This window comes from Aquarana catesbeiana, linkage group LG01, assembly GCF_042186555.1.
Source record: "Aquarana catesbeiana isolate 2022-GZ linkage group LG01, ASM4218655v1, whole genome shotgun sequence".
NCBI lineage: Eukaryota > Metazoa > Chordata > Amphibia > Anura > Ranidae > Aquarana > Aquarana catesbeiana.
Window position 1 is genome coordinate 45,203,108 of NC_133324.1, and position 14,137 is coordinate 45,217,244.

General features: G+C 44.2%; 1 protein-coding gene across 1 annotated transcript in view; it reads left to right on the forward strand.

Annotated features, from left to right (window-relative positions):
• The window catches only part of LOC141142588 (vomeronasal type-2 receptor 26-like), a 171,695-nt gene that overhangs the window by 52,198 nt on the left and 105,360 nt on the right, over positions 1–14,137 (forward strand). The window contains exon 2 of the mRNA XM_073629266.1: positions 13,203–13,494. Within this exon, the coding sequence (XP_073485367.1) occupies positions 13,203–13,494 (292 nt within the window). The remainder of the gene's footprint in view (positions 1–13,202; positions 13,495–14,137) is intronic.

Consider the following 14,137-nt stretch of genomic DNA (forward strand, 5'->3'; position numbering starts at 1 on the left):
TGTTTCCTTTGATCTGCAGGGCTGACATAGATGTTTAAGTGGAAAGAATTCCCTCATCCACCTTAGTTGTGCGGATCTGCTCAGTTTTTTTGATCAGACATGGACTAAAAATAAAAACTGATCCATTTATGGCCAGCCTACAGCTTACCATACACTATACAATCTGATTGTACTATATTTTTTTAATCTACCAGCAACTATGTAATACAAAGTCCTGCCTGATTGGATACTACTTAAATTAATTGTTTAGGTTTGTCCATATATTACAAAGTTTTGGTAAATCTAAAGGTGATTGTGCAGAGATTGTACAATCCGATTGTATAGTGTATGCTCACCTACAGCATTGTGTTCTTGTGCATAAGTACTAACAATGACAGTTGTTTTCCCTGTTATTTTTATTCTCATCTTTGCAGATTTGTTTGCCCAGGAGCTTTGCCTTTGAGTCCATTAAACACCCTTACACACTGTCTAAAGCTGTGTACACGATGGGGTTGCGCCAATACCTGTTTTGTACTGGCAATTAGGAGTGCCAATACTTGTGCTTAAGTACTCACTGATACCAGTTATGCCGCGTACACACGAGCGGACTTTCCGGCAGACTTGGTCTGGTGGACCAGACTCCATCGCACAATTCGATCGTGTGTGGGCTCCAGCAGACTTTTTTTCCCCAAAAGTCAGACGGACCTAGAAATAAAACATGTTTCAAATCTTTCCGACGGACTCAAGTCCGGTCGAAAAATCCGCTCGTCTGTATGCTAGTGCGACTGACTAAAACCGATCCTAGGACAGCTATTGGCTACTGTCTAGGGATGAGCTTCGTGTTCGAGTCAAACCCATGTTCGACTCGAACATCGTCTGTTCGCCCGTTCGTCGAATTGCGAACGATATGGGCCGTTTGTGCCAAATTTGTGTGGCGCGTCATGGCCCATAATTCATTGCGGCATCACAGTGCATTGCTGGCTGATGATTGGCCAAGCATGCACTATGACCCGCATGCTTGGCCAATTACAGTGCCGTCAGTAGAGAGAGCTGTAATTGGCCAAAGCCAGGGTGGCTTTGACCAACTATGGCCCAGGGGGTTTAGAAAACGCCCCACACTATATAAGGCCGCCTACACGGCGGCCCTGTGTAGTGTGTTCCAGCGTGCTGAGAGATAGAGAGAGAGACAGTGTCATTTCATTTGAGTTAGCTAGATTAGGCAGGACGGTCAGTCAGTTAGCTGCACTTACAGTGTTTTGTGTATATATATGCATCCCAGGTGTTGTATGTATATATATATATATATATATATATATATATATATATATACTGTATTCAGTCTAGATCCATTCCTGTTATCTTCCAACTGACAGGCAGGCTTGTCTTGCTACAGTATTTACAGCTACCTGAAGAAAATTGCTGGTGTTCTTTTGAACCTTTTAGTACCACAGTCAGGCAGCTAGACTATTTACAGTTAGTGTAGTGCGTCCTCCTCACAGTGTTCAGCTAAAGCTACAAGTTAGTTTAGTGTGACCTCTGCACAGTGTTCAGCTAAAGCTACAAGTTAGTGTAGTGCGTCCTCCTCACAGTGTTCAGCTAAAACTACAAGTTAGTGTAGTGCGACCAGTGTTCAGCTAAAGCTACAAGTTAGTGTAGTGCGATCTCTGCACAGTGTTCAGCTAAAGCTACAAGTTAGTGTAGTGTGTCCTCTGAACAGTGTTCATCTAAAGCTACAAGTTAGTGTAGTGCGTCCTCCTCACAGTGTTCAGCCAAAGCTACAAGTTAGTGTAGTGCGACCTCTGCACAGTGTTCAGCTAAAGCTACAAGTTAGTGTAGTGCGTCCTCTGAACAGTGTTCAGCTAACGCTACAAGTTAGTGTAGTGCGACCTCTGCACAGTGTTCAGCTAAAGCTACCTGTAGAAGGTTGGTGGTGTTTTCCTGATGCTATCACTACCGCAGACAGCTAAAGTATTTACACGTTAGTGTAGTGTGACCTCTGCACAGTGTTCAGCTAAATCTACCTGTAGAAGGTTGGTGGTGTTTTCCTGATCCTATCACTACCGCAGGCAGCTAAAGTATTTACACGTTAGTGTAGTGTGACCTCTGCACAGTGTTCAGCTAAAGATACCTGTAGAAGGTTGGTGGTGTTTTCCTGATCCTATCACTACCGCAGGCAGCTAAAGTATTTACACGTTAGTGTAGTGCGACCTCTGCACAGTGTTTAGCTAAAGCTACCTGTAGAAGGTTGGTGGTGTTTTCCTGATCCTATCACTACCGCAGGCAGCTAAAGTATTTACACGTTAGTGTAGTGTGACCTCTGCACAGTGTTCAGCTAAAGCTACCTGTAGAAGGTTGGTGGTGTTTTCCTGATCCTATAACTACTGCAGGCAGCTAAATTACTTACACATTAGTGTAGTGTGACCTCTGCACCGTGTTCAGCTAAAGCTACCTGTAGAAGGTTGTTGGTGTTTTGCTAGCTGCAGTATCAGTATATATATTTATATCAGTATATATATATATATATATATATATATATATATATATATATATATATATATAAAAGACCCACACCAAAGAACAAAGAGGACCTCTCCTTGCTTCTCATCAGCTGAGATCTCCAACCAACCCTACTATACCTTCAGTCCTCTCTGAGACCTGCACTGAGAGGAATGAAGGTGTAGAATTATGTGTGTCACAGCCAAGTACTTGTGAGCAATCTGCTTTCGGTACACCAACATCAGATTGTACCAGGCGAATTCCCCTGCCCCAGCTGCTGCACGGCCAAAAGAAGTTCACTTCCAGCCAGGGCCTTAGGCACTGGTGGCGGCGCCCAGAACCAAAATTGTCCTTACAAGCTATCAGCATGATCATTGAGGAGGAAGAGGATAATTACTCAGCATAACAGGATAGTCACTCAGCATCAGCATAGGCAGTCTTTGAAGGGATCTGACATTTCCAAAAAAAATTATTCGGTTACATCAGCATCAGGTGCTTGGTATCTGGTGGTGATTCAAGACTAATTCATTTTTATGAAGGTCAGTCGATCGACCGAGTCAGTGGACAGACGCACCCTGTGATCACTGAGCATGCCCTTCGGGGGGGTGTGGCCAGCTTGAAAAGGGGAGGTCGTCTATTGACGCCCTCCCTTCAAAGCAGATCCGCACTGTAGCTGTCATTCGGCTATAGCGCGGATCTAAAGGAGTTAATGGCTGGAGGCCATTTAATCCAGAGCACCCAGTGAAGGACTCCCCCCCCCCTAATCTATGAGGTGTGTTCCTCTGTCTTTGTGCTTTAGTCTGCTTGTTGCAATCCTTGAAGTGTTGGAATGCGGTGCGGACAATGACCCCTCGGCCTTATACTATATTTTTAAAGGCCATGTTTTCTCTTTATAAACCTTTTTACATTAAAGTTTAGACACCCAGGTTTACCCTTAGCTCTTTTATATGTGTTGGCCATTGGAATGCACTGGCTGATACTCTTATTTAATATGTTCTTAAAACACTCCTATTTTACCTCAGTGTTCAATGTTTTAAGAATTTGATCTTATTTAATATTCTGTGGTATGGAGAGTAGCTTAGAGAAGTTGGCTCTTTTGGAATTTAATGTTCTTGCACTGCCCTGGTGCCTCCTTTTACTATGAGGTGTGTTGAATGTAATACCCTATGATCGTTGTTTCCTAATCTACCCGTAATTCCACGTAAATCTGCAATCGGATCTGTGTTATTTGTAATAAGTAGATCTAGTAAAGCATTATTTCTAGTCAAAGCATCCACCAATTGACCCATGGAGTTGTCCTGTAAGACATTTGAAATGAAATGGCAAGCTTTAAATGAGTTAGCAGTTCCTTCTGCCAAAGTAATGTAAATCCCCTATTAGGATAACATTGCCCTGCCTTACTGCCATTTCTAACTGTGATAGATCAGACTTCTCCTCATCCTCTAAGTTAGGGGGCCTGTAGCATATACCCACTATTAGTTTCCCATTTGCTACTTCCCTTTGAAGCTCCAGCAACAAGGATTCCACCCCCTGCCTTGCCCCATTAGCTATGCCGTCCCTCACATTCACTTTTAAATCATTCTTTATATACAGACACACCCCTCCCTCTCTTCTACCTTCCCTGTCCCTCTGATAAAAGGAGAACCCCTGAACATTGGCATGCCAGTCATGTGGGCTGTCAAACCAAGTTTTTAATATCTCCACAAAGTTAAAATCATCCTTGTGTATCAGCAGCTCCAGTTTTTCCATTTTATTAGCTAGACTTCTAGCATTTGTGTACATGTCTTTTAGTTTTGTACGAACACATATTTTTTCCTCTTTAGTACTAATGCCCCCAGTAGCACCTTCTGTCTTTTGCTCACTGCTGGCTATCTCTTCCTCTGATCCCTCCCCCCAACATCTAGTTTAAACGCTTACATTTTTGGCCATCTTCTCTCCCAGCAGAACTGCGCCCTCTACATTTAGGTGCAGTCTGTCCCTACTGTAGAGCCAGTAACCGACCAAAAAGGCAGCCCAGTTCTCCAGGACCCAAATCCCTCTTTCCTGCACCAGTTCCTCAACCAATTGTTAAGTGCCCTAATCTCCTGCTGCCTCTCTGGTGTGACTCAAGGTACAGGCAGTATTTCTGAGAATACCACCATGGAGGTCCATTTCTTCTGCATAGATCGTAAATCCCTGAATTTTTTTAGGACACTCCCTCTTCCTCTAACTTTGTTATTGGTACCAATATGTACCATGATGCTGCGTCCTCCCCAGCTCCACCCATCAATCTGTCCATCTGATCCATGAATTGCTGAACCCGGTTGCCCCGGTAAACAACATATTTTCGGCGATCTTTGTGACAGAATGCCCTGTCTGTCCTTCTAATAATTGAATCCCCTACCATCAGAATGTGTCTATAATTTACTTTATCCTTGTCCCCATCCTCACTGGAGGAGTTGTTCCCCGGCAACTAGGGGATTCACTCTGCTCCAACACTGCCACTCCTTGACGGATGTCCCCAATATCACGCAATCGGGTGTATTTATTGGGATGTGTCAGCTCAGGACTGGCCTCCATTATACTTTTCCCTCTACCCCATCTAACTGTTACCGAATTATTCTGTTCTGGAGTCTTCACCTCCCTATCACCACCCAATTGATGGGTATGGTCCAAACTCACTTTCAGGCTAATGATGCTTTGCAGTGTTGCCAGCTGCTTCCTTAATAATGATGGGCCGAACACCCCACTGTTCAATTCACATCAGAACTCCTGAACAGAACCGCAAACTCTATTAAAGTCTATGGAACCAAAACATGAAAAATCAACTGTCCACATTTTGAAGGATTATATGCAAGTTATTGGCCATAAAAAGGGTATGAAGGCATGGGTACTGCCCTGGGGACAATGCAAAAAGTGTAAAAAAAAATGGGGAACCGCATGGCAAATAAACCCCCGCCGCCCAAAATCCATACCAGATTCTTATCCAAGCACTCAGCCTAGCAGTAAAGGGGGAGGATGAGCCCCCCCCCCCCTGAACCATACCAGGCCACATGCCCTCAACATGGGGGGGTGCTTTGGGGCAGAGGGGGCAGAGCCAAAGCACCTTGTCCATGTGCTAATCAAGACAAGGGCCTCTTCCTGACAACTCTCTGCTGTGGTTGTGGGGGTCTGCTCCCCCAGATCCCAACACCATATGTGAATGAGTATGGGGTACTGCTCTGTCCATGATGAAGGCTAACAAGCAAATAACTGCTCCGCCATGTGACAGTTCTTAAATAGGTAAGGGACAGGGCCATCTGGTGATGTCAGCTGGTGGCACCACCCTCTTGTGATATCACCAACACAGCATGACTTCACATGACCCAGCATGACCCACCCATGCAACTCTTCCCCACAACCCTGGGCGATGGGCGTTGTGATTGATGATGGATCTACATTACGAGACATTGTTTTTTATTTTTTTTTATTAAAGGAATTGTCAAAAACTGCCTTGTTATGGTAGACCAAAGAACTCAGCATCATATCCAGAGGTTGTCTTTGGGAAATAGACATATGAGTGCTGACAGCATTGCTGCAGAGGTTGAAGGGGTGGGGGGTCAGCCTGTCAGTGCTCAGACCATATGCTGTACACTGTATCAAATTGGTCTGCATGGCTGTCGTCCCAGAAGGAAGCCTCTTCTAAAGATGATGCACAAGAAAGCCCGCAAACAGTTTGCTGAAGACAAGCAGACTAAGGACATGGATTACTGGAACCATGTCCTGCGGTCTGATGAGATAAACTTATTTGGTTCAGATAGTGTCAAACGTGTGTGGCGGCAACCAGGTGAGGAGTACAAAGACAAGTGTGTCTTGCCTACAGTGAAGCATGGTGGTGGGAGTGTCATGATCTGGGGCTGCATGAGTGCTGCCAGCACTGGAGAGCTACAGTTCATTGAGGAAACCATAAATGCCAACATGTACTGTGACATACTGAAGCAGAGCATGATCCCCTCTCTTCGGAGACTGGGCCAAAGGGCAGTATTCCAAAATGATAATGACCCCAAACACAACTCCAAGACGACCACTGCATTGCTAAAGAAGCTGAGGGTAAAGGTGATGGACTGGCCAAGCATGTCTCCAGACCTAAACCCTATTGAGCATCTGTGGGCAGGGCCATCTTTACTATTGATTGGGCCCTGGGCAAAAAAAATTCTTGGGCCCCCCCATGCAAATTGTCTCTCCACCCCAACATTCGAAAAAACAAAACACATACGTATGCATTGCATTGTATTGTAACTGTACTGTCTGCCCTCATGTTGTAAAGTGCTGCACAAACTGTTGGCGCTATATAAATGCTGAATAATAATAATAATGATGGGGGGAAGAGATAGAGAAGTCCAGGATGATGGGTGGGGGGGGGTTGGGTGGGAGATATGGGAGTCCAGGATGATTGGGAGGGGGGGAGATATGGGAGTCCAGGATGATTGGGGGGGGGAGATGGGGGAGTTCAAGATGATGGGGGAAGGGGGGAAATAGGAGTCCAGGATGACACACAGGGATTGGGGGTGTGTACTTTGAGGTGTTTGTATCATACAGGGCACAGAAAAAAATCAGCACAAGGGGCAGTACTTGCATATCCTCCTCCCTCCCGCAAAGTAACTATCTATTGGTCACTTCTGCACATCACTTTTCTTATCTCTGCTCCCCCATACACAGCTCACTTCTGTAACCCCCATCCACCTCTGTACATCACTTTTCTTATCTCTGCTCCCCCATACACAGCTCACTTCTGTAACCCCCATCCACCTCTGTACCCCCTCCCCCTATGTCCACCTCTATATCTTTCCGTCCACCTTTGTACCCCCCATCCACCTCTGTGTTCACCTCTGTACCCCCCATCCACATTCACTTCTATATTTTTCCTTCCACCTCTGTATCCCCCCATGTCCACCTTTGTACCCCCCATCCACATCTGTAGTACCCCCCCCTCCATGTTCACCTCTGCATCCCCTCATTCACAGCTCACCTCTGTTCCCCCATTCCACCAGTGTTCACCTCTGTACCCCCCATGTCCACCTCTGTACCCCCCATGTCCACCTCTGTACCCCCCATGTCCACCTCTGTACCCCCTCCACCTCTGTACCCCCCCCATGTCCACCTCTGTACCCCCATGTCCACCTCTGTACCCCCCCATGTCCATCTCTGTACCCCTCATGTCCATCTCTGTACCCCCTCCACCTCTGTACCCCCCCATGTCCACCTCTGTACCCCCCATGTCCATCTCTGTACCCCTCCACCTCTGTACCCCCCCATGTCCATCTCTGTACCCCATCCACCTCTGTACCCCCCATGTCCATCTCTGTACCCCCTCCACCTCTGTACCCCCCCATGTCCATCTCTGTACCCCATCCACCTCTGTACCCCCCCATGTCCATCTCTGTACCCCCTCCACCTCTGTACACCCCCCCATGTCCACCTCTGTACCCCCCATGTCTTCTCACTTCTGTACCCCCCCCATGTCCACCTCTGTACCAGCAATTCTCTGCAGTCTGCACATATGAATCCTCTTCCCCTTCTCTCCACCTTGTTCTTTCTTACCTGATCACACAGCGGTGCAACACAGTCCCAGCCTATCAGACCCAGCACACAGCCAGAAAACTTCACTCGGCTGTGTGCTACACAGGTCTGCCAGGTGGGGCTGGGAGGAACACGGAGCGCCGCTCTTGCTCTGTCATTGACTCCGGTCCGCAGCTCCTGACAGAGGGAGAAGCGGGACAAGTGGGCTCAAACACATGAAGCCCGCAGCTGTCCCGCTCTCCTGTATAATTAATGTGGCCGCCGCTTGGGAGAGCAGGGGTGATCGGCTCCCCCCGCTACTCCAGAAAAACTGCGGGCAGCACAGGGCTTAATTGGCAGCTGCTTTGGGCCCCACAGCAATGACAGGGCCCAGGGCAGCTGCCCCTTTTGCCCTGCGTTAAAGACGGCCCTGTCTGTGGGGCACCCTCAAACGGAAGGTGGAGAAGCGCAAGGTCTCTAAGATCCACCAGCTCTGTGATGTCATCATGGAGGAGTAGAAGAGGTCTCCAGTGGCAACCTTTGAAGCTCTGGTGAATTCCATGTCCAAGAGGGTCAAGGTAGTACTGGAAAATAATGGTGGCCACACAAAATATTGACACTTTGGGAACTATTTCTACATTTTCACTTAGGGGTGTACTCACTTTTGTTGCCAGCGGTTTAGGCATTAATGGCTGTGTGTTGAGTTATTTTGAGGGGGCATCAAATTTACACTGTTATACAAGCTGTACATTCACTACTTTACATTGTAGCAAAGTGTTTGTTTCTTCAGTGTTGTCACATGAAAAGATCTAATAAAATATTTACAAAAATATGAGGGTTGTACTAACTTTTGTGAGATGCTGTATATCTGTAAAACACAGATAACATTTTTTCTATCTGTCAAATAACTCTTTCCAAGACAATATGCAGTTCAGTTTTCACCAGTTTTCACCAGATCACTAATCCTCAGTAAAGACATTGCTGAATTAGAAAGAGTTCAGCAAAGGGAAAACTAATAATAAGATGGGTGGAGGATCTCAGCTATGATAATCTATTACATAGACTACAGTTATTCTCTCTGAAGAAGAAGCGTTTAAGCAGGGATAAGATTACAATGTACAAATATGTCAAGGGTGGCTCCAATAATGAGAAATTGTTTACTCTAAGGTGAAGAGGACATGTGGCCATGAGCTAAAGTACGAATAAAGGAGCAGTAAAAATGTGAAACTCCCTCCCCCAGGAAACAGCACCAGCTGAGGGTGACAACTTAAAAAGAATTGTCAGGCGGCACAGTGGTGTAGTGGGTAGCACTCTCGCCTAGCAGTAAAAAGGGTCACTGGTTCGAATCCCAACCATGACACTACCTGCCTGGAGTTTGCATGTTCTCTATGTACTTGCGTGGGTTTTCTCCAGGTACCCTAGTTTCCTCCCACACTCTAAAGACATGCTGGTAGGTTAATTGGCTTCTGTCCAAAATTGACTATAGTATAAGAATGTGAGTTAGGGACCTTGGATTGTGGGTTCCTTGAGGGTAGTGAGCAATGTATGTGTGCAGTGCTGCGTAAATTGACAGCGCTATATGGGTACCTTAAATAAATGTTGATATAATAGATGAGCATCTTAATGAGACACAATGTACAGGAATAGGGACAATTGTAGACACTCACTCAGGATGGATGTTGTATATGTTCACCGATTTATGTGGGACATTATATTATTATATATATGTACACATACAGTCAATATTAACCAGGCCAGAATTCAATTGACAATGGTTGATTTGTCCGAGCCAACTAACATAGCAAGGGGACAGCTGAAGACCCTTTGATGTGTTAATCTTATGCAAGTCTATTTGAACATTTCAAAGGGTGTTCAGGTGGTATCTGTTAATCTAATCTAATTACACATATCTAAGGGGACTTGTTGACATTGATATGTGGGAGTGCAAATTGGGGCGGTTTATGACTACAGCTGTTCACGGCTGGGGGTTGTTGTCTGTCTGAAAGAATGAAGCTAATCAAAGTCCTAAATTGAAACGGCCAATCAAATTGCTCAGCCATTCAGTGTCTAGTGAATATAACACGGCATTCAGTCTATAGTTTAAGTTAGGCTTGTCTGTGTATGAACACACAGACCTAGGAACATGGGACTCTGAATTATATCTACTCTGTCTGATTTTTTGTCATCTGTGGACTTTGGACTTTGTTCTGTGTTAGAAGTCAATAAAGTGCATCTCTCTGGAAGAATTGGGTTGCTGCGGAAGAGTACTTACTAATTAATTATCATACCCACTGTGACCACTATACTACTACTACATATTATTATATTATATCACTACAATGGACTGGTGTCTTTATTCAACCTTACTAACTATGTAACTATGTCTCCTTAGGAAGCAAAATATACAGGGCCGAGATTGAGAATTGTTAGAGAATAAATATCATACACACATACTGGGGGAAACTACATTGTCTGTCCACTGTCAGCATCCCTTCTGATGTGAAATTCGTTTCCCTCCGAATCCAATTCTGACAAATTTTTGGTTATTTTGAGATTCAGATGTATCCGAATCTTCAAATGAAATAGTAACAATTTTCATTAAAAATCATTAAAATTTGTTTTGTTTATTCATTTTCTAACAAATTCCAAAATGATTAGCTTTCACATTGGTCAAAAAATGAACAACCAATTCAAATTCTGTGTGAAAAATAGCTGGTTGTAAAGCAGCGGGCCGGGAAGCCACCCCCCCACCCTTAACAAACAATGACTCATCAACTGTCAGCGGGCTTTCCCACTGACAGCTGAAATGTAAACAAACAATGCTGGCAATACAAAAATGTATTGAGGTCCCCCCAATCCATATCAGGCCCTTTGGGTTTGGTATGGATTTTAAGGAGAACCCCATGCCAAAATAAGAAAAAATGGCGTGCCCCCCCCCCCAAATCCAGACCCTTATCTGAGCATGCAGCCTGGCTGCTCAGGAAAGGGGGGGATGAGCGAGCAGCCCCCCTCCTGAACCATACCAGGCTGCATGCCCTCAACATAGGGAGGTGCTTTTGGGTGCGGGATCTTGTCAATCGTCGTGATTGTCGATGGATCTACATCGGGGGACATTGTTTTTTTAATTTATTTTTTATATTTTTAATAAACTGTCCACTGTTTTTATTTATTTTTGACATTTTTTTTGGTGAATGATTAGAAATATACCCCATACTCATTCACCTGGGCGGGGGTGGGATTCCTTGTTAATGGGGACTTCCAGATTTCGGGGGGGTTTAGGGGGAACTCACTTTTTTTTGCATGGAGACCCACCTAAAATCTGTACCAGAATCAAAGGGTCTGGTATGTACAGTATATCCTGCGGAACCTCATGCTTTTTTTTTTTGTTTTTTTATTTTTTTGTGAAGTACCCTCTTAAAATCCATTCAAGACTCAAATGGGTCCACTTTAACACCTTCCCGCCCAGAACTGTTGTTCTGGGAGGACGTCATATGACAACCTCCCAGCATTGCGCCTCGCTTTGCATTGTTCTCGAAGGCAGTACTCGCCCACTCCCTTTTTTTACACCCTTTTGCCTATTAGAGCAGAAAATTAGCATTTTCAATTTAACTGGTTTCAATGAAGTTCACCGAACACCTGCTGAACTGAACATTGGCAGTTTGGCTGATCACTACCTGCCAGACCTCTGCAGAATATACCAAAACAGTTCACAAGTAGGTGTTCTGGATCTTTAAAGGCCACATGATTGGTTTAAACATTCAGTGTGAGACATTAATTTACAGACCTGTTTTGTGAAACTATCAAAGAAAAAAGGGAATATTTGGGACTTTAAATGAGACGCCCTGATTGCTTTTGCAAGAGGGGGAGGACGTTAGATGAGGTGCGTGGGGTAGAGCCAGACAAAACCATATAAAATACAAAGTATCAACATACATATTAAGGATAGTCACCAACATGACACAGAAAGTAAATATTATACATCACAGTCCCTCAAATAGAGTAGGCATAATATTATCTCAGGGTGGTAGAGCAATAAAAACCATCTGCAATCATAAATATGAAATGGATGCATCAAAATAAGCTCAACGACGTTTCGTTGACTTCTATCCACTCATCAGGAGCAAGTGCATCCATGTACTAAAAGGGGATAAAAGAAATCACCATTATAGTTTATTATAACCACAGACTGGAGGGGTAGAGGGGTTAAAGATGATGATGAACAAATAAACGGCCATAACTGAAAGTACTCACATAAGAGCTGATACTAGGCCATGCGATACCACCTGCTGGAGGTCAGCCAGATAATTATGTCCAGTACGGGAGCTGAGGAAAGGACCCAAGCATGGATCAGGAGCACACACGCAGTCCCCCAAAAAAGTGTGTATAGAAAAATCTTGATGTAACTGTAGATGGGATTTCTGTATTGTATACAATAAAGTAAGTGGTTTGTTACCATATTGGTATAAATAAAAAGAAATGTCATATAGAGTAAACCCATCACCACAGTATAGAAGTATATTGCGGAGCATATCAACAAAGTGAACAGAATGAAAAAATAGGGTGTCCATATAGTAAGAATAGGGAAGAGGAGATTAAATTCCTGAAATCAGGAGAAATTAATGAAAACTGGAGTAAAGAAATATTAGTAATGCTTGTTATAGAGGAATTTAGAATAAATCAAGAGCTTGCTATGTATTTACCCATGTAGGTCCTAATGGGATGTGAACCAAAAATGGAATGAAATATGGGACTGCTGAGAAAAGGTCACTAAGGGGAAACTGCAGGGTGAGCTCAACGGCCAGGGTCCCATCCAGCGTCACACTGGCATGACAAGGGAGAGACAGCCCGGCAGCAGCCAGACCTACTCACCATGTGTCAGCCAAGCTGAAATAACATGCACCTGCGTGAAGGGACGCCTACTGGGCGTCATACGCATGAAGTGGAAGGTGTGGTGCCGATGCACAGTGAAATCGCCCGCCCAATGCGTTGTGAAACTTAGCATTAACTCAACATTGTTTCTGCTGTTTTATTCATTCCCCAGAAAGCATTGCCCAAAAGCTTAAATATATATACTTATATTATATATTATATAATATATAAATAAATAATAATATATAAAATTATATAATATTATATATTATATTTTTGAAACATTTGACACATCTGTATAGAAATTGTTAATGTACTGTTTTGGAAAAATCTTTTTGTAGCTCGTCTTTCTGGTATTACATGAACCTCCTAGCTTTCCTTTACGCAATTGATAATATTAACCAGGATCCAGATATCTTACCCAATATCACTCTAGGCTTCCATCTATATGATTCATGGTTGGAACCCAGGAAGGGTGTACAGAGTGTTCTGCAGATCTTATCTGGACCAAATGGGACATTTCCTAATTATTCCTGTAAAGGACAAGGCAAGCTGGCTGGTGTTATTGGAGATCGCCATTCATCCACTACAATCCCAATCGCCCAAATCCTTGGAATGTACAGATACACACAGGTGAGTCAAAAGTGCTTGTATATTTGTAATAAGTCAACAGAGAAAACAATATACATTTTACAAAAACATGACAGTCTGTAAAAGTTAAAGTGTATATAAACTCTAACATTTAAAGTTTTTGTAAATGCAAAGTACATAGCACCCCTACTCGTTCACCAAAAAAAAAAAAAGTGTTGTGTAAATAAAGACAGGAGACAACTTTTGACACGTGCGTTATTAAAAAAAAAAAATGTACGCCGGAGTAGATCCAACGTCAATCAGGATGAACGCCAGTTAACCCGAAATAAAAATAAAAGGTCTGCACCCGATGAAGGCTCCAGCCAAATGACAGCTTCACCACCTCCTGCCACTAAATACATTAAAAGGTGAGGCCACCCGATTATGTCACCAGGTGACCCCACCCCTTGCGATGTCATCAGCCCAGCATATCTCAGTCAATGACATCACAAGGATGCGGGGCCATACGGTGACGTCACCAAAGCACATTGTCCCCATGTTGATGGGGACAGGGGCCTCTTCCCCACAACCCTGGTCAGTGATTGTGGGGATCTGCGGGTGGGGGGCTTATCGGAATCTGGAAGCCCCCTTTAACAAAGGGGCCCCCAGATCCTAGTCCCCCTATGTGAATGAGAATAGTATCCCT